Source organism: Macrobrachium nipponense, chromosome 14 (assembly GCF_015104395.2).
Source record: "Macrobrachium nipponense isolate FS-2020 chromosome 14, ASM1510439v2, whole genome shotgun sequence".
Classification (NCBI taxonomy): Eukaryota; Metazoa; Arthropoda; class Malacostraca; order Decapoda; family Palaemonidae; genus Macrobrachium; species Macrobrachium nipponense.
In genome coordinates this window covers 59,600,793-59,622,712 of record NC_087207.1, presented here as the reverse complement: position 1 = coordinate 59,622,712, position 21,920 = coordinate 59,600,793, and the positions used below count along the sequence as shown (strand labels likewise).

Below are 21,920 nucleotides of genomic sequence, written 5' to 3'. Positions count from 1 at the left end.
TATATGCTACTATAATACTCTTCACCATATGTCTAATAGCTATATGGCTTGACTGGGTAAAGGCACAGTAAAATAAGAAAAAATGCCTCATGATACCATCAACTTAGATAACTAGTAAAACATTTCCTATACTAATAACATAAGCAATAAGATTGTGGATCGGGTGAGATCCTGTCCATACAGACAAAAAAGGAAGCTGACAACAATTTCCTTCGACAATGTAGTCAGTATAGCATCTACTTATGAATTACTCTTTACAAGCTTTTAAATTATCTTTTCATTCACTAACTTTGAAAAATACTAGTACAACTACCAGAGGCTCTACTACAGAATTTATCATTTCATGCATGAAAGTTAAATTACTGGATACCCTTAGGGAACAAATCATGCAGTGCAGATATTGATTAAAGAAACTGTGAAACACAAGGTTACAATAACTACAGCTTACCTTTCAAGTCTGCATATAAATGAACAGGAGGTCGCTGCGTAATAAGGTTATCTACATATCGGTACAAATCCTCTTGGGTAAGGTTGTCTCGAAGTTTCCTTGACTCTTGTATCGCGACTACTGCTTCTCTTAAATACTGCCAAGACTCAGCTATATGATCCACAGCAGGCTGATTATGAACTACAAAAAATACAACTCCATTAAGGAAGAACCTCAGCAGAAAAATCTTCCATTTATATGGAAGCACAATACACACAAAATAGACCTGCACAAAATACACTTCAAACAGACTCAAAGGAAAACTATGTACTTGAGATACGTACATTGCATCAGTTCATCAATAAATATTTCACGTTTGTATATACAAAACTAAACTTTATAGGGTAACAAAAAATGTTCCACACATTTAAAATATAATTAAATAAAATCCTCGTTCATCCATTTATACTAACATATATTATAAATTCACAAAATAGGATGTAGCTGCCAAATTATCCCACCTACAAATAAATCCAGGCTTCAGTAATTCCCATTTCATATCTACTGTTTTGTTTACAGAAAACATAAGTAACAAGAGATCAGTCTCAATCATAGACTTTCTAAGGGTTTACCCTGAAGATTTATTTTTAAATAAAAAAAAAAAAGTAAATTTGGAGAAGTTGAACAGTTAATGGGAAGAGTTCAAAAGGAATCAAAAACATTAAAAAATTACACAGCAATGCACCAGGGGTGGTAACAGCCTAAAAAGGGGTACTAATGGAAAAAAGAATTTCCTTCGTTAATAAAAAAAAAATCAACAAAAGCCTACTATTAACTAAGATCTTGCAAGTGCTACAATCAAACCTTTTGGAATTTTGCAAATTATTTTTTTCAAATGCCCATAAGGAACAAGATGTAAATCCTTAAGCCAACAGCTTTTTGCCTGTCTAAAATTAATTTGCCATAAGGTAACAGTACTTTAATTACAAGGTCATCAAAATTATCAGTCATTAAAAATTTGGAGATTTTGGGGATGTACCACATTAATACTAGCAATGCATACACAGACTAGTGTATTATTTGTTTTAACCTACATCACATCATCAATATGAATGCCACCGATCACCCTCACCCATGTACAGTGCTTTCTTCTCATGACTTATAATGGAGTGTTTGAAGATGGTATCCTACTTGTACCATACTCTAAAGGGCCTCATACACTGAACGATTGACTGTATCGTTCGCAAAAGCATTGTGTATGGGCTTGTCGGAATGCAAAAGGGGTCAGAGTTTCGTGTCTGAACAATCTTGGCAGGAATCTGTCAAGACCAGGTTGCTGGCTTGCAACTTAAGTTTGCATACACAGGTTGTTCAATATGTCTGTTTGCTGATATAATGCTATCGCACACATCTCTTTCAGAGACAAAATCTTTGTTCAGACTGAAATTGGTGCGGAGATCATTCATACTGTCTGAATAGTGTGAGTATGTTTTGATAACGACAATCGTTCAGACAGTCGTTCATACAATCGTTCAGTTAAAGGCTTGGATTACATGAATGATTACGGCTCGGTTTACACAAATTATTTAATTTTTCATGATTCTATCAGCAAGACATAGGTGTACAACTTTGTGCCTTCTCCAGCTAAACCAGTCTGGCTACCTTCTCTATGGTTGGTTAAGCTAATCCTGCTGAAAATAGATTAAGGAAGATGGTAGACTGGCTAGTCATACAAGTACAATGAATAGTAACAATGAACTCTGGTTATTTAAGAATAGTAAAAAATAAATCCCACAATAAACTGTTAGACAGCAAAGTGTAATGTACTTAAAACTGTAATACTGTTTAAGCTATAATTTTAAAACCAAGAAAAATGGAAAGCCTTGAAATGGTCATCAAATAAATTTCTTTTTATGTGCCGTGGCTGTATTGTATACAGTGATATATATGGGTGAGGCAATCTCTTAACATTTTCTGCATTTGCTGTTTTGAAAATTTGGTATACTACAACTTTTGCAGCAATAGAATTGATTAAATATGCCCAAAATAAATTTCCTCTTTATTATTCCCTGAATTTACAGAAAATATATAAAACAGCTTTACACAATGACTACACTATTAATGAAAAAATTCAGTTCATTTCCTACTAAATTTTTCTGAGAAATTTAATGGGTAATCATGATATCTACTCATATTAAGAAAGTGAAAACTTGAGCATTCATTATACGTACACCCATTACATTTCATATAAAAAAAAAGTTTGCTACATGTAACTGACAGTTTTTTTTTTCGGATTTACCTGATCAAACAAGCAAAATTTTCTTATGACATTTACTTTTTCATTTGTATTTTACTATTTTACTTCCTCTACTTCCATGGGGCACCCTCCTTTTTATGTCAGAGTTCTTCAAAACAGCTTGTGCCATATGAATGATGGATATGAGAAAATGGTATGCAGAAGCATGACATCAGGCTAGGTAGGAATACACTGGTCCCCCGCATTTGCAGGGTATGTGTACCAGAACCCCCCCCCCCGTGAACAGATAGAACCCGCAAATAGTGGGAACCCCTACAAAATGCATAAAACAGCCTATTTTGTTAGTTAAAACTTAAAAAAACCACTGAAAATTTTTTTACCTGGTTTTTTAAATAATTTTATCACAAAAAATGCATTTTACAATGAAATTGAAAAAAAAAAAAAAAAGGAATGTGGGGCTATTTCTCATTCAAAAATACTGCAAATATGCAAATTTCCTGCAAATAATGGATAGATATGGTCCAGAGAAATCCACGAATGTGTAAGTTCGCTAATCTGGAGAACGCGAATACGTGGAGCCCACTGTAATGTGAATTTCAAGTTTTGATGTTTGCCCAATCTTATGATTATCTTCACTAAATTTTTTCTAGAGAAAAAAAAAATAAAAAAGACATGCTCTATGATAATATACTGTTCTGCAAAGTCAACTGTAAGGTGTTCTGCTAAATGTTTAGATGTCCTGGGACCTTGTTGTGTACTAGTAAACATAATGAAAGTGCCAAAATGTCTGATGCCAAGATAGACGATAGTTGTATAAAATCTATTTAGTAATTTAGTGGCTTTTAATTAGGAGAATCAAGATTTCAGCTGCAACTGCTCTTGCTTGGCATGCAGCTAATTTTTTTACTAAGGGGTTTATCTGATGTCTTAATTATTTACATATGGTATACATCTGTATATATCTTTTATTCTTCTTAGTACTATTTTAATAAACATTTTTAATTACTGTGTATCCTGTGTCTCATCCTACATGCATGAGAGAGAGAGAGAGAGAGAGAGAAGAGAGAGAGAGAGAGAGAGAGAGAGAGAGAGAGAGAGAGAGAGACTGTTACAATTGGTATAGCTCGAGGACTCGCGGGTACAAGTTTACCATATACGACTTTAGCTAACCAATATGTATTAACCATCCAATCTTGTTATAAGCCTAATTTGTATCCCTGTTGAAATATGTCTTTAATAATCTTGAAATAAGCCATGACACATGGAAATGACTAAATTTTTCCAGTAGCCACAAATGTACAAAGAAACACATAATAGGAGTAGCCTAAGCCATCAAAGCTATTCCCTTAAGTGGGTAGCAGCATCAGTGTACCTCATGCAGCGAACTGTGGGCATTACTTAAGGTTCTTTATAATCCTTCTACTGTACCTCTATTCATATTCTCTTTCTTCCATCTTACTTTCCACCCTCTCCTAAACAGTTTCAAGATTATTTTTGTTCTGAATGTCCTCATAGCTCCCAAAGCTTGGCCTTTGGCCTAAAATTCTATATGGCAACAATTCCAATCATCAAAGCTGCCTTTCTGGATAACGTTAACAGGCCTAGTTTGTTTATTAATGAAATTTATTACAGAACAATATAAAAAAAGGATGTAACTATTAAGAACACTTCAGGTGGGATAACTTTAGAAATTTAATGAAATTTGCTAATGTGAGAATTTTACCATCATTTGATTGTTTTAACATTAATCATCGAGGGGATGGTATTAAACATGGGGTAACGTGGAGCTTTTCTACATAAAAACAAACTAAAATTATTTTGGTAAATTTTCCAAGGTATTTCAAATGTAGTTATAATACCTTTTCTATAATGTTAAACTCTTCCTTACAGAATTACCTTCAGCTTTTCTAGCTAATCCATAGGTATCTTTGGCAACAGTTTAAGGCCTAGGCATAGGATAGGTTATGCCTTACGATAGGCTACTGACGACCAGTCCTGCACCCTAGGGCTGCGGTAACAGGTTAGGCTAACGAAGTTCATGTTATAGTAGGCTATCTATGGACGACCCGGTCCCTTTTATTGTTTGTTTGTTTGTATGTATATTTTTACGTAGCATGGAATCGGTGGTTATTCAGCGACGGAACCAACAGCTTTACATGACTTCTGAACCTCGTCAAGAGTGAACTTTTATCACAAGAAATACGTGACTCTAACACCTCAATAGAATGCTCAAGGGTACTTCTATATAAGCATTCCGCATGACCGCATCGTTTGTCCCTGCGAATACAAAAGCCACCAGGAATTAGGGCGTTAAATGCATTTCGCCATGTTTAGTATGAGCCCTTGGGGGTTAATTACAGTCGTCCGAATAAACATTACTCAAAATTCTTGTTCTGGAGGTAAAACTGCATAGAAAAACCACAACTGCCATAGTCGGGGCCGCTGCGGAATAATAATAGATCTACCTGCTTGAGAATCAAACTCACGGCCACCGAGGTAGCAGATTAAGACCATACCGTTCATGACACTGAAGCGCTCCAGTTCCTTTTAGGTAGGTAGGTGGGAGATTCTTATTCTCGACTACATAACCTGCCGAAGCCATGTGCCTAATAGGTAGTCTTTAAGGGGAAGGGGTTAATTATTCCATGTTGGGACAAAAGCATTATTGTGAGCAACACATCAACCTTCATACACTAAATCACCTACGCTAGGCTTAGGCCTAGGGCTAGCTAGGCCTAAGGATAATCCTAGGCTGGTGTAAAATTATCCTAAAAACGAAAAAGTAAAGATAATTAAGGAGATATAGATGTGCAATCTGGACATAATGCCTTCAACCAGCCTAACACAACAAAGATAGCCTTAGATAGACAGTCTGAGAGTAGTAGGCCTACGTAAGGCATAAGAAGCCTAGACCTAGGTAGGCTCAAGGTTAAATGACGAAGCAGACCCGGTGTGAATTGATCCTTAAAATAAAGAGTACAAGAGATACAGATGGAGATAACAAAAGGACACGTCGTTTTTACCCTTGAAGTTTTTAATCGCGAGCACCTTCTTCTCGGCGCCTTGTTTCTTGCCCAGGACGGCGCCCTTGCTGACTCCGTTGGGAGCGACGACGGAGAAATTCGCAGCCGCGAGCTTCTGATTTTCCATCATGTCTAAACAAAGTCTCTTTTGCAAGTGTGGCGAAGAAGAAGGGGAAGAGGAGGAGGAGGAGGAAGAAAATCTCTTTCTCTGGCCGTTTGTTTTAACACTCTCAAAGCTCTGTGGTGGTAATAATGGTCTCTGTCTCGACATCATATTATTAGGCCTAGTCTTTCGCACTGAAATTCTCTCACACACTTTTCAGTCACCTTCCTTCCTCTCAGGTCATCTGTATACAGACCCGAGACTCTTTGTCCACCAATTCATGTCTGCAAGACGTGAAAAATTATTGTAATAACAACACACACACACACACGTCAATGCAGACACAAACCACAGACTTGTGTGTCTGTGCGCCTACACTCTGTGGCTTTGTCCGATTCGCTGTGTCTAATTGATTGCTGTTATTTTATCAAGTCTTTCGTCTACATTTCGTCGTTATCTATTACTGCATTATTCTTTAAACTATGTAACAGAATTAATTGCTTTTCTTCCGCGTACGACGTTAGGATTATTAATACCAACTTTCAATATTTTATTTCGACCAATATGTTCGGACCGCATTATGAAGAAGACATTCCACTCATACCCTCACGGTGCTTCATAACAGGATATAAACTACGTCACTAGACGTTTCTTAAATTTCTACAGCAAACTGCTTTGCTACTATTAACCAGGATTTTTTAGGGATTAGAAGAAATTGAGCTAAATACGAAAAATTGTTATCCCTCCCTTAGTTTTTCCGCAGATGGAGAGTCAAGCATTCGCATAATGTCGTTGGCGCTTGTCGCCTGTTTTGATCCTGTTGCACACCGTATTTGATCCCTTTCAATAAGTAAAATTTTACTCCTCAGCATCGGTATCTTTTTCAAGCAGTATAGCCCGCCCGAGACCAGTAATTGGTACCTTTAATTTTGCATTTTAATGCAATATTAAAGACTGGTATATAATGAAAGTGTAACCGTGTACAGAAACGAATTAAAATCTACGAAATTTTGTAAACATATGCTTAAGGTTACAATAACACCTCCACGTAAGTCCCGCTTTTATTAAACGTTCATATTCAAGATCCAAGAAGATGCGTATAACGCAGTTATCAAGGGAAAATACAAATAAGAATCAGACGGAGTAATATCAGTTACTGTAAGACGAAAGATATGTCGTTCCCTATAGCGGCAACAAACCCTCCTCCTGACTACATAAACATACAACGGTATCCATGAAACGGACTTGCAAAAGTCCATGTTTCAAGAATGAGTTATGAATTCGGATTACTTCACGAGATATGAGTTAATTTGAAAGGTAGCATTCAACATATATTTGAGAAGTATTCATAGTAATAAAATGTTAATGTTAATAAAAGAAAATTTATTGGTTACCCGTTACCTGCAAACTTCTTTATTTGCTTCTATACTCAACCAAGGGCAGTTCAAGGCACCTTGCAGGATTTGTCGCAAAAGTTAGACCTTTCACAAGGGGACAAATTTTCTTGGGAGTTCCTCCAGTGAGGATAATGTTGTGAATTGTAAGAACATGATAATATATCCATTTCTGGTATAATATTAATTTCCATATGCTAAATATCACAACGTTATATTAAGAATTGTGAAACAAGAATAAATAGCTAGCATCGTAGACTCAGCCGAGAACATTTTTTTATTAGACTGTACAAAGAAACATTCTCTTGATGCTTAACCATGATATCCTGTGTAAGAATGAATACTCTTTTATCAAGTTTTTAGTTCGTTTTTTTTTTATTAGCCAATAAAAGCAGAACATTTCGGGGTAGCTACAGTTTAAACTTTAAAGCAATAATCAAATGCTCTGTTATTTTCCTCCACGTAAGATTATCAAGGATATGATTTGGTCTTAAATTCCATCTCGGTGTAAAATGATGTTACTGTATCTGGAGCAGTTCTTTATTGTCTTTTAATCGATCATTTTAGTCAGATTGAAAGTCATCATAGCCAACGAAACTTTTCCTCCGTCTTAATACCCACGCCCAGCTTAAACTTAGCCGGGCGGAACAACCGTGATAAACCAGTGTAAATCGAAACAGAGATGTAAATGATGAACTGCACTTTGCATTCCACAAAAATATTGCAGCAGATATTCTTTGGTGAAATAAAAAACAATTAGCTAATGGTTAGAATTTCGTGTTTCCTCCTTATATCCTCCCCCATGCAACCAAATCCGCGCCAAAATGCTTGCGAAACGCATTTGGCGTCCGTTTTCATTATTCTTAGCCTTGAGAGATTATCCAGTTCCACTTCCAATGCACTAAACAAACTGTCACGTAACGGGTGTGTCTTGGATTGTGGTAGACAAGAATTCAGGCTGATACTTAAACGTTTTAGGTTTCTGTTTGAAAAATGCAGACAAGAAGAATGGGATAAATTAATAGAATTGGGTATCACGCAGTTTTATGCTGATTGAATGACTTAACTTCTGACCATTTAATGTATAAATTTCTCACTAAAGTGAAAAGTACTATAGATAATTACTCACAATGATAAAATCGATCAATCCATATATCGGAGCTTTATTTAACCATTTTGTTGTTGCACGTTTCGGAGGAGAATTTGGACGATTCTGGCAATCGTGTCGGACGATTCGGATTTTATGTCTCATAAACATGTGAGGAGACAGGAAGGATCAATAAAGTCTTGGGGCTGTGATTTCGAAGTCTCTAAAGCCAACACCCGACGTAAATCTCGATTTAGATAACTTTATAGGTTGTAATGCACAGCAATTTTCCTCAATGATGGACACCTACTATTGATAGCTTGATGAGTCAAAACCCACGTTCCAACCGTTGCTGTACTTTTAATAAAGTTTCAGTGCAACTAAGATAATGCAAGGGAAATCCTATCCCGAAATGCGTCACCCTGTATTGGTTTTCCCGAAATATTTAGTGTAAAATTTTGTAACTTCCTCATTTGTACCGTTTGAGAAAAACCACCTTGTGAAAAACAGATATTAGGATCTAATAAGAAGTCGGGGAAAGCATCGTTAGGCAGAAGAACGGGCTTTTGAGTCTATCGCGTCGGGAAGGAAATTAAAAGACGAGAGCAAGATGTAAACAGAGAAAAAGAAGTGGGTTGCGTGGTATTTACAAAACTTGCCAGTCTTCTGGGTAATATTTTCTTTAAGAGTCCACAGAGTTAGCAAAAACATCTGGTTCTTATTTGTTAGATACAGCTGCTTTTGGCTAAGCCCAATCTAATCATCGGTTAACATTGGTGTCTTGAGAGCTTGAACCACCCTATTCTATAGTCTTACAAAGACGTCGATCGTGTAGCCTCTTCTAAGAAAAAAAAATCTGCAGAAATTAAAGGTTACCAATTTTCCCTGTAAACAAAGCAAGGAATTCATTTAGGAATCGTCCCGTGTGGACAGACTATTGATTGCACCAAAATCACTTTCCTTGTTTTAGTCTTTGTTTTACCAGAGTTTTATTTCTTTAAGAAATCTACTTTCCTCTATAATCTTGTGGAATTGTTGCGGTTTGAACCGGAGGACGACAAAATTAATTCATTACGCATCAACCATCATTTATATTGCTATAGTATCTTTTCTCACAAGATTATGTCGAACAAGTTCAATATTCCGTTCGAAGCAATATTCAGAGTTGTCAGATAGCATACAATAATTAGATAATAATAATATGTCATGTTTTTATGTCCCAGTACCTATGTCAGTCGCCTGTTTTGCCCTGATGTGTCCGTTTAATATAGGCGAAGACTTTAGTACCGTCGGCTCTTGTTATGCATTTAGTCACGACATCTTTGATCATGTTTGATGTCTTCAAGTGTTTCTACTCAGGCTCTCTCTCTCTCTCTCTCTCTCTCTCTCTCTCTCTCTCTCTCTTCTCTCTCTCTCTCTCTTTTATTTCTATTACCCAAGAACAGTCTTTTCTTTATCTTTCTAATTCGATTTTGCTTTTTCGTTCTGTTACCAAAGTTAAGAACTGAATACGTTTTAAATGGTAAATTTTGAGTGAGATTCTCATGCAGGTTTATTTCTTTTCACTGTAACCATCACAATTAATTAAATTATATGGAAAATGTAGATACTAGGATATTCAGAAAATTATAGTAGTAATATTGATAATCTGATAGCAGACTTATCTTTAACAATGAATTCTTAACACAGCACTGTATCACCATTTCATTTCACACCAGGTGAGTTAATTGTGCATTTTTACTAGAAAATAAGAAAGTCCTTATCTAATTATTGTCTACAAGTTAACGCTGAAATCCCAGGTGGAGTAGCATCAGGAAAACTTTAATATTGCATAATTATTTTTATTTCACACCAAGGATGTCAACACTATGCAATTTAAAAGCTGCTGGTGGAATTATCAAGAGGAAGGCACACGAAAGTAAAAGTAAATAAATAAATAAAAACAATTAGAACTAACAGATTTTGAAAATTATGGGACGAAGAGTTTTCACAGTAAACAACTAAATACAATAAGAAAGTAGGCCCAAACCAAGCAACAGAAATATACAATAACAGGAATAATTGAATATCCAGGTATGAATATGAAAAGAAAAGTCTCAAAATCATTACAAAGAAATTTACAGTCTACGTACTGAAAATATCCTTTATTATTTTCAGTGAGTGCAAAGGCTGTAGTGACGCATTGCTGGAAGAGACGAACGCCATACCTATTAAACTATTCAGAAGTAAAGTAGCGAAAACAAGTGAAATGGCAATGAAAAGTCTAACTGATATAATATATATTATATATATATATATATATATATATATATATAGAGTAGAGAGAGGAGAGAGAGAGAGAGAGAGAGAGAGAGAGAGAGAGAGAGAGAGAGAGAGAGAGAGAGAGAGAGAGAGAGAGAGAGAGAGGGCTATGTTGAGAAAGAATCTATACGTAATAGGATATGATGATGTGACTGACAGTGAAACAGGAGGTAATAAAGAGTAAACGTATGCACAAACTAGCAAAAAAATATGTTCGTACTAAATGATAGAAACCATCAGGGAGAGACTTAAACAAATATATACTTATGAGAATTATCTCATGGAATCATTTAAAACTTTGAAACTTGCACAACCACAAGAATAAAAGAATGTAATAGAGAGGATACCGTGTGTTGAGGAGAGACTAAAAGAAAAGAAATTAAAAGTTAATGTATAAAGTCGCAAGTGCGCGAATGAAGGTTTTAGGACGTACTGTTACAAAGACAGCTTCTCCAAAGAGCTTTGTTTCTTAAACATCGTTCTAGTTGTAGATCTATCGAAAGAATAAATATTTTGAAAATAGGTGGGAATTTGTTTAAAAAAAAAATATACGGTATTACAGAGACAATAAACTTAAAAACAACACAAGCAAAGGATGAATAGAACGAGCAGGAGAGCCGTTTCAAAGTCTAATTCCGTCCAGTAGTACTACTATCATTTACTCCTGGCGGCGGGATGCTCAATTGATATTGTGGTAAGTGACAAGAGGCTGACAGAATAAAGTTGATTAATCTACGACCTCCCAAGTCGCAAGTCTCTCGAAAATATCACGAACTTCAGTTTATCTTTGTGATCGTGTGCTTTCCTCCCCACGCATAGGCTGCGTGAGTACTGTAGTAGCTTGTGCGCTTTTATTTTTATTTTTTTCTACCTACCTAGTACCTAGGGGGAAACATCAGTACAGGCCAACCCTCATCACGGTAGACGGGTCTTATTCACTCGATATTTAATTGGTGAAACATGAATACAATTGCAACTCTAAGCATACCATTTAAAAGACTGAAGTTTCGTCAACATATTGTGATATATGAAAGCCCCATACGAACTAAAATAAGCATGTGAGCTCTTCGTAAAATATGTTTTCAAGGCAGTTTTGAAATCCAATATGGCGGCTACGTTTTTCATGGACGGTTCTCATCAGTGACGGACACCATCTTTCCCCAGCCTTCCCAGCACTCATTTGAACAATGTTAGCGTATGTATGTAACGTTTATTGATCTTACTCAAGATTGCAGTTGTAATCAGCACAATAAAACAACATTTTGTTGCCTATATTAGTGAAAGTATGAAACTTGTTATTCCGGGGGTTATGGTTGGAACTGAATTCATTCTTACCTTGTAATCGGCGGTTTTTATCCTTACTGCCATCACAACTGAAACTCCACAGTGCTTATTTGATTGGTTATTTATACACATTTTGGTCTCAGTTCACTCCACATTGCACTTTAACCCGTTGCTGTTCCTGGTTTCTAAGCGCGCGCGCCATAAACACAATTACAAATAGCAGACGACGACAGACGACGACAGACGACGAAACTGCAAAGTTTTATTCCCTAAACGGTTTACTTTACTCGTTATTTAGTTTAAATTTACATTGTTATTTAAAAATTTTGATTTAATTCATGTATATATCCCTTTTTTGCAACCAAATTACCCCGAAAAATTACAGATATTTCTAACGTAGATAAAATCAAATGTTTCTAACGTTTTCGTACATCTGGCTGCCGAAAACCATAGAGGAACGAATACGGAAAGTGCATAGAGGAACGACTACGTTTTTTTTTTTTTGCTTTTTTGTTTTTGCTAGCACTTTTCATTGATTTCAGTCTTTATTAGTATTTTGAATTTTCTTAAATAATCGTATGCCAGAAATAAATGTAACCTTTAATGTTTGCATGCTTTAATGTTTGCATGCTAAGAATGGCAAAATCATCGTTGCCACATTAGTGGAGGCTTCACACATACGCCGTTCCATTATCCTGTTAAGCGTCCGCCCCTGATGAGCTCGCTGCTAACGTACCGTCACGCTTTTTTTGTAATCAGCGATCATAGCACTGATGATAGTTTTTTCAAAGTTAATATTGATTTTATGCTTGTTATCATACTGTAATTAACTGTAGGAAATTCTCTCTCTCTCTCTCTCTCTCTCTCTCTCTCTCTCTCTCTCTCGTCTCTCTCTCTCGGAGTCCAGTCACTCGGCAAAGAAAAGTCATCTTCACTCCCGCAATTGGAAGAAAAGTTTGTATCATCACTGGAGGATTCAAAGAACTAGAGCTCTCATCATCAAATAGGTTATCAATATCACACTCCTCATCTAGTATTTGATTGATCTCACCTAAAGAAATATGCCTCCTCTTTGGGACATTCATTGTGAAAGACGCGAAATCCAATTTGTCTCGATAAACGCCCGAAGCGTATTGAAAGAAAACCAACAGGGACAGGCAGTTTTCTAGCATAAGCGACCACCAGGAAAGAGTTGCCAGGCTGAAAATAAGTTTCCCATGTGCTGAGAGTGTTACCAAATGATGTTCCTACACTTTCTATACGAGTAAACGTATTATTACGGGGCTGACGGCTTGACAAGCACAGTTAAAGTCTTGAACGTAATATCCCGTTGAAGGCGCTACCGAGTAGATCGCGGTAAACGTATTATTACGTGGGTGACGCTTTAACAGGTTATAAACTGTTTCCATGAATTCTAGTTGTCATAGTAATTGCAATTAAGTAATGATAAAATTGCCTTTACTATTTATGTATATATACTTCCAATACATAGCCTAATTTCACCAATTTCAACGTTTTGTGTGTAGTCTTATACCCAGTTTGGAGGGTCAACACATACCGAATGGCAACAGAGAGAGAGAGAGAGAGAGAGAGAGAGAGAGAGAGAGAGAGAGAGAGAGAAAGGAAAGGAAGGCGGAGGAACGAAGAAGAAAAGGGATGGCGGTGGAGGGGGGGGGGGGGTTGGGGAGAGGGTAGGTGGAGCTTTATACGCGTGTTCGTATCCATTTCTGCATAATGGAGTTTTTGTCTCTTGGTACAAGGACAAGTGTCGTTATTCTTTACGATTAGTGATTCACCGTACCCTTATAAATTACGGCACTGGTGTAATGCACTATAGCAAAATCTCGTTCTGTTAAGAGTGTTCGTTACAGAAATAGGTATTGCCCAAAAACGTGCTTGCACTGTCTCTGAAACCCATAGTAGACATGCTGCTTAGTTTTGTCAATCAAGTTTTTATAACCAAGTATTTTTTACAAGCTAGCTATTGAATAAATTTGTATTTTTCTCAGTCAAAACATATTGCCCCTCAATGCTAACTTTCCTCTTTTTTTTAACGACTTTCTGGTCATTGCAAATTCGGCCCCATAATTTCTTATGGTGCGAAAACAGACAAGAGGCCCATGGACCGAAACGATTGCGTCACACTACGGCGATAATCCAGCAGTAAAACATCTTCATATATACAAAAAACGTAAATAATAAAGATATATGCGCATTACGATTATAACAATTACATGTATAGATGATAACAATCTGCATGAATAACTGGTAAACTGTTCTGCAATGACAGTTGAGTATAGCAATTATTTACAATAGGTACGAAAGTCAAGATGTCGTGACGTCATAATACAGAACTTGAAAGAACGTTCTAATTCAGAAAAATAATTACTTAAATTTGAGTCAGAGTCGAGTTACTTTTTCAATAACGAATATTTTCAAATTAATCATCATAAATATGTAAAATATTGATGTTTTACTACTTATTTAAAAATTAGCCAAGAGCACGCTTCTCGTCATCTTCTACCCCACAGCTGTTTACGCCTGGCTTGTTGTTGATGAGAAATCGTGTTTCGATTGTTGTGATAAAGTGCTCCAGCGTCTGTGGGTACAAGTGGTGTGCGGATTTATCACAGGAAATGGTTAGTTTATTGACACAAGCTACTCCGTAAACATCGAGATGGCGTCAATCTTCTAAATACCTCGAGTTGTAAGTAAAAATGTTGAACGCGTTTTGGTGAGATTTCCACTGCCGTGGGCGCCATTTTCAGTACCCTCTGTTTAAATCTGTTTAAATCTTAAAATTTGGCCTTAATTTCTAACTTTGGGGAAAATACTTACTTCGAAAGGAGAGTAGAGGTCTTTAGCTCCGTTTCTCACCAACAACAAGTCGCGACTGATGCCCATCTCGGGTGTCAGGATGCGTTATAATGTACTTTTTTCGGAGGGTGGCTTGCACTGATGGTAGCTGGCCTGCGTGGCCTGCTTTGATGTTTTACCCTAGTAGCTATATCTTTTGCCGTTTACTAGCTACCTACCTAGTACCTATTTACTATATAGGTACCTAGGTAGTAGCCTAGTAGGTAGCTATATATGAAATTAGCCTAGGTAGGTAGCTACCTAGCTATTAGGGTAAAAAACCGCATGGTACAGGGGTGGACCATGTACGATCAATGTGTACAACCCCCAAAAAAGTACATTATAACGCGTCCTGACATCGGAGATGGGCATCAGACGCACGCGACTTGTTGTTGGTGAGAAACGGAGCTGAAGACCTCTACTGTTTACTAGGTAAAAGAGTAGGCTATTGGCCAAGGTCCGTGCTGTCATACCCCTAATTCTTCAGGATAAATAGCTAGCTACTAGGTAGGTATTTCTATGGAAATTAGGTACAGTTTCCTATAGGCTACGTACCAAGTATTTGGGTTCCTCATTAGGAATTTACTGTTATTTTTGGTGGGTTGACTGTAATTAACCCCCAGGGTCCAGTACTAAATGCAGCTACTAGCTAATTTGATGCCCCAATCCCTAGTGGCTGTTGTATTTGCGGGAACGTTCCTTATAGTGCGTACGGAGTCATTGCCTAGAATTGCCTAGACCAGTCTTACAGTGAGGCTAACTTAGCCTATGCTGCCAAACCCAATCAGTCTAGGTTAAGGTCTGTTGATATAATAAGTTGCTTAGGTCTTAACAAGTTAATTTACTTTCAGTCCTTATTTGATACCCAGCCTAATGGACTTACTTTTCCTTAATAGGGTAAAATATCGAATGGCCAGCCTCTACCATAGTGCGACCACCTTCCTGAAAATCGGAAATTATTTTGGCCTTAATTTGTTACTTGGGAGAAAACACTTACTACTTTGAGAGGAAAGTAGAGGTCTCGAGGTGTTGCTTCAATAGACACTGGCTCTTGACTAATGTCTATCCTGGGCAACTCTGCAATGGATTATTACCTTGGAAATTAATTTTTCCCATATTTTTATTAGTGTTGTGTATGAAGAAGATGGTGGTGTTTATTGTTGGTCAATTATTATTAATCTCACATCTTTATCCCGGACAATTTGAAACGGGGGTTTTGGGTGGGGTAAAATACAGGGAGAGAGAACAGACAAGTTGATCGTATGGACACCCTGGAAGCGATTGGCTAAGAAGGGATTGGCTATGGAAACCTATTATATAAGGAACTTTACTAACCTAATCTACCGTAGTAGGCCATGTTATTTAGCTGGGGCTCCCCCCTCCCCCAGAAGGAAACTTCACTTGTTGCTAAAAGCTCCCCTATAACACTGCGCATGAGCGATGGCATTCCAGGATCCTTAGCATACTATTAATTAATTATAGGTTAATTACAGTTGACCAACAAACAAATCAAACACAGTAAATTGTTAATAAGCAATCAAAATACTATAGGAGAAGTCAAGTCAATTTCCAAGGTAATATACAATGTGGAGCAACCGCAGAGTGCCCAGTCCTCCTCACCTGTCCCCTCAACCTCCTGGGGTTTTACCAGGAGATGTGAGTCGGACAGGAGGAACTCCGGTGAGTGTTCACCTTGGAGTCCTACTACACAGTCCTTCATTCCTGGCTCGGTTCCTGGCCAAGACCAGTCATATGCCCGGGTAGTGCTGGAAGGATCACAGGGGGTGTCTGGTGAGGTTCTTCCTCCTGTAGGGACAGTAGATCAGGAGGACTGCACCCTGGAAGGACTCGAGGGTCCTCTTCCCAGGGTTGTGGACACTCCAGAAATACAGAGGATGTTTTCAGAGGTCATTGTGCTGATTCGTCAGCACAGTGATCTTAGGGAAGGGACCACGTTCACGTCTTTGGATTGTCCGTTGCACCTCGAATCCTTTTGGGGTCCAAAAAAGGAACCCAAGGTTTCAACGGCTACTGTGGTCTGCACTTTCTGAGAGGGTTCGTGACCAAGTGAATGATCTTGCATCTGGGCGAGAGAATTCACTTCGGTCAAACCACTCGGACAAGATACTTCCCCCTCCTCTGCCTCATCAGAAGCACTATTACACACCCTCGGAGAGGTTCTTGCCGGCTGAACAGGTTGGCCTGGTTCAGGTTCATCTAGGCCCGAGTCTCTCGTTGCAACAACTCACTGCGAAAGGAGTCTCCCTTTCACAGTAAGAAGCAGCTAGCCTGGGGCCATTGGTTAGTCCTGGTGAGCTCCTACTTGCAGTTGCTTCAGTACAGAGATCAACTCCTCGAATTTTGCTTCACCTGCAGGGTTGTGGTAAAATTCAAGAAGTCCAATCTCGCCCCCAAGCAGAGGATTAAGTACCTGGCCATGCTGATAGATATGGTAGCAGCAAGAGTTTTCCTTCAGACTCTTGTACCAGCAAGTTCCGGAAGGTAGCCAAGTTGTTCTTGTCTCAACAGGAGCAACCAGCACGGCAATGGCAGGTTGTAGTCGGTCGTGTCGTCATTGGAAGCTGGTCCTCAAGGATGGCTTCACCTTTGCTCTCTGCAGTGGAGAATGAAGGTGTATTAGTCCCAGTCTCGAGACCCTCAATCCTTTCCCATTCCCCTATCGGAGGAAGTGAGGGAGGATTTGGATTGGTGGTTGGATGACAAGAACCTCATAATGGGAGTATCTTCGCATACTGCCCCTCACGGCATGCCTCTGTTCTCAGATGCATCAACCGAAGCAGTGGCTCACGTGGTGGAACTGATGGCCAGGTACATTCCAGGCAAGAGGAATGTGGTGAATGCAGTGGACTAAAATAATTGCTTCCAGTGGTGATTGCTATCTCCCTGTATTGAATCAGTCTACAACCATCTCTTGACTGCAAGCTACAGAACATAGGACTAAAGTTTTATCCGACAAGTGACCTTGGGCTATAAAGCTATCCAGCAGAAGACTGAAGGAACACATTGGGTTAGGTTACTCAGGGTTAGGAATCTGTAACCTAGATGTTACCAGTGGGCTGTAAGGATTCCTGAGGTAGGCTAAGTTAATTTTGAGGGCTATTGGCTTACTCCCACAGGTACTAGATCAACATACTAGGCTCCTCCAAGCCTAGGCTACCAACAATCACGTAAATGGTAATTTAAACAATTATAAATTTAAAATCATGTTCTATTAAATATAATGTACTTATAGTATATTAAATAATCTGTTGAAACTTTCTGACAAACCAGCTATATTAAAGAACAATGATGAGGTATTGAAATCTCAAACGGATATTGAGTGGTATCTCATTTGTCAAATGTTTCGTATGTTGAACATTCCATTTTTCCAATGAAATTTTAGAGAAAATTTTGTATCGTTTGTCGAACAAATACTCATAATTTGAACTGACCAATTATCTTGTTTATACATGTATTTGATGGCCTACTGCATCCTACAAGAAAAATTCTATTAACATGTTTTTTTCTTTTACAATATGTAGTTTGTTCATGCAACTTACCTGTCAGATATATATATAGCTGATAATTTCCGACGACCGACAGAATTTAAAACTTACGACACACGCAGTGGGAGTCAGGTGGTTAGTACCCATTCCCGCCGCTGGGAGGCGGGTATCAGGAACCATTCCCATTTTCTATTCATAATTTTTCTGTCGCCGGTGTTGTGAACATCTGTTTACAGCACCTCCGTCTGGATTTGGAAACTTTTTGCTACTTGAGTATCCCTTTTGGTTCTTTTTTGGATTAATTGACTTGGATCGGTGGCTAGGCACACGTTATTAGTGGATTGATTTGATTTTGGTTTGGATTTCTCTTGGATAATATGTCAGGGTCTAGTACAGCTAGCGCTAGATTTTGCTCTAGGACTGATTGTAGAGGTAGGCTACTGAAAGCTTCAGTAGACCCACATACGGTATGTAAGAGTTGCAGGGAGCATGAATGTGTGTATGAAAGCCGTTGCAAGGAGTGCGAAAGATTAACAGATTCTGAGTGGAAGGCGTATGATACCTATCTTAGGAAACTTGAAAAGGATAGGTTAAGGAGGTCTTCCTCCAGGAGTGTTTCAGGTGTGCAAGAAATTAATGTTTCTCCTGTTAACCCTCCTTCTGTTAATACTCCTAACCCTGTAGTGTTGCCTCCGGGCCCTGAAGCAGTGTCAGTAGAGAGTAATACTTTGTCCTTAATTTTGGAGTCAATTCGTAATTTAGAATCGAAAGTGTTGGCTCTTGAGAGCAAAAGTGATGTGCAGAAGTGCAGTGATACCCCTTGTGTAGTGGAGGGTGCGTCAGATCGGCCTCGTTTCGCCTCTAGGCCTGGACCTCTGCTTGACTCCCAGGACCTGGGGAGAGCATGTCGAAAGCCGAAGGAGGGTTACAAGGAACCCCCACCGATCTGGCGTGCCTTCGGCAGTTACTGATGAAAATCCCCAGACTGCCAGGGAGCGTGCACGGGCACGTCTCCTCAAGGAGTGTTTTTCGTCATCGGAGGCTTCATCCCCACGTAAAGGGTGGAGTTCTCACGGTGCTTCCCGTCCGCTGAAAAGGACGGCGCGTGTTATTGACGCTTCACGTCCTAGTTCTCCGAATTTGCGATCTTCTCCTGACAGTGCGTTCGCTGCTTTTCCGCCGCAGAAAAGGCGTAGAGAGTCTTCGGACTTGGATTCGGTTAGTTCGTGCGAGCGATACAGTCGCTCTAGAGCTCGGGAGGAGGCCGTACCTGGGAGGAGGAGGGAGGCGTCCCCTCGCCGCTTTCCTGCTCACAGGATCAGTCCCTCCCCGGAGCAGGAAGATTCGCCAACCAAGAGGATGATTCAGTCACTGCAGCAGCAACTTCAGGACGCTCTTGCTTCTAGAGAGTCTCTTCCGCGTCGTAGAAAGGATGAGAAGCTTCCTGTGAAGAAGTCAAGACCTGCTCTTTCTCCTCGCTCGCCTCTCTCGTCGTTCGAGTCTCCCTCTAGAGTTCGTTCTGCTCCCCAGCAGCTCTCTAGAGGAGGTGAGAAGTTCGTTTCTCGCTCTCAGGATGAGATATCTCCCGCTCGCAAGTCTTCGAATGTTCGCAAGCGAGTGGTGGACGCTGAGCGCGCTTCTGTGCAAGTGGAGCGCGCTTCCGTTGCCGCCAAACGCGCACCTGTTGTTGATAAACGTGCACCAGTGGGCGGCAGCCGCGCGCTGGCTGCCGCTCGGCGCGCACCAGTGGAAGCCAAGCGTGCACTAGTGGACGCTCGGTGTGCGCCAGTGGACGCCAGGCGTGTTTTAGTAGATGTCGAGCGCGCACCTGTCGGCGCCAAACGTGTGGATTCGGACGCCAAGCGCGCGCTGGTGGACACCAGTTCCTCACCAACGCAAGTTCAGGTGGATGAAGGAACCCTTCCTGTTCGTCAATTTTCTTCAGAGTTTCCTCCTACTTCTCCAGTTTCTGAGGAAGGAGTTAGCGATAATTTAGTAGAAGCAGAGGAAGAGCAGCAACCAGCTCCTGTCTCATCGGACTATAAAGTTTTGATGCGTCTTCTACAGTCGGAGTTTGGAGAAACTTTCCAACCGGAAGCCCCTCGTACTCCCCCTTCTCAATTTTCTTCTTTTAAAGCTTCGAAGGCATCGGGGTTCGTTAAAATGAAGAAGTCGCTTTCCACGAAGCAAGCGTTCCGGAAAGTCCATGAGTGGATGGAGAAGAGGAAAGCGTCAGGAAAGTCCTCTTTGGCTTTACCGCCATCAAGACTCTGCGGTAAAGGAGGCATGTGGTATGAGACGGGAGAGGACGTAGGTGTTAAACTACCAGCCTCTGCTCAAGGTGATTTCGGGAGCATCGTGGACGCCTCCAGAAGAGCCCTTCTGTCTTCATCAAAAGTCACTTGGACCCATAACGAGTTCGACTTCCATCTAAAAGGCCTCTTCAGGACTCTAGAGGTCTTCAACTTTCTCAACTGGTGTCTTGGAGTTTTAGATGCCAGGTCAAGGAGTTCTGATACTATTAGTCTGGGGGAGCTGTCCAGTGTACTTTCTTGTATGGACTAGGCCGTCAGGGATGGTTCTGAGGAGTTGGCTACGCACTTTAGCTCGGGGATTCTCAAGAAGAGAGCACTCTTCTGTAACTTCACAGCCAAATCCGTCTCTCCAGCGCAAAAGGCGGACTTGCTTTTCGCTCCGTTTTCAGACCATCTCTTCCCCCAGACTATGGTTAAGGACATAGCATCAAGCCTTCAGGAGAAGGCAACGCAAGATCTTCTGGCTCAGTCTTCTAGAAGACCAGCAGCTGCTTCATCTTCTGGAGTTTCGTTTACCAAGAAACCGAAGCCCTTTCGTGCTGGATCTTCCTCGAAAACAGCCTCCCGAGGAAGAGGCTCTGCCAGAGGAAAAACCCCTGTTCCGTCAAAGAGTAGGAAGTGATTTGGAAGTCCTTCAGACGCCGGTAGGAGCCAGGCTTCTTCTGTTCGCGAAAGCCTGGGAAGAGAGAGATGCCGACCCTTGGTCGCTAGATGTTGTGAGGAAAGGTTACAGGATCCCGTTCTTGAAGTCACCCCCGCTATCCTCAAAACCAAAGGATTTGTCTCCCTCTTATCGAGGAGAGAAACAGAAAGTGCTTTTCGATCTGCTGGAACAAATGATCGAGAAGCAAGCGGTGGAACAGGTCTTCGACCTGGAATCTCCAGGATTTTACAACCGTCTGTTCCTGGTGCCGAAACATTCGGGGGGGTGGCGACCCGTCCTCGATGTCAGCAGCCTAAACCTCTTCGTTATAAAGAAGAAATTCAAGATGGAGACGCCTCAATCGGTGCTGTCAGCTTTGAGACCGGGGGATTGGATGGTCTCACTAGACCTCCAAGACGCGTATTTTCACGTCCCCATCCATCCCCAATCAAGGAAATACCTGCGATTTGTCCTGAAGGGGAAGGTATTCCAATTCAGGGCACTTTGCTTCGGTCTGACCACAGCGCCGATGGTTTTCACCATTCTGATGAAGAACGTGGCAAGGCTGCTTCATCTGGAGAATATAAGGATCTCTCTCTACCTAGACGACTGGCTTATTCGAGCTTCATCGCGAGACCGGTGTCTGGAGGACCTGCACACGACATGTCGTTAGCGAAGTCCCTGGGCTTCTGGTAAAACCCTCGAAAGGTCGCATTTGACTCCT

The 21,920-nt window shown here is 40.0% G+C and overlaps 1 protein-coding gene across 1 annotated transcript in view; it reads right to left on the bottom strand.

The window, feature by feature from the left end:
* Positions 1–6,223, bottom strand: part of LOC135226547 (cullin-4A-like) — a 64,353-nt gene extending 58,130 nt beyond the window's left edge. Inside the window, exons 1-2 of the mRNA XM_064266203.1 lie at positions 5,708–6,223; positions 449–628 (exon numbers count right to left, since the gene is read on the bottom strand). Of these exons, the coding sequence (XP_064122273.1) occupies positions 449–628; positions 5,708–5,981 (454 nt within the window). The 5' untranslated portion in view covers positions 5,982–6,223. The remainder of the gene's footprint in view (positions 1–448; positions 629–5,707) is intronic.
* Positions 6,224–21,920: the final 15,697 nt, after the last annotated feature.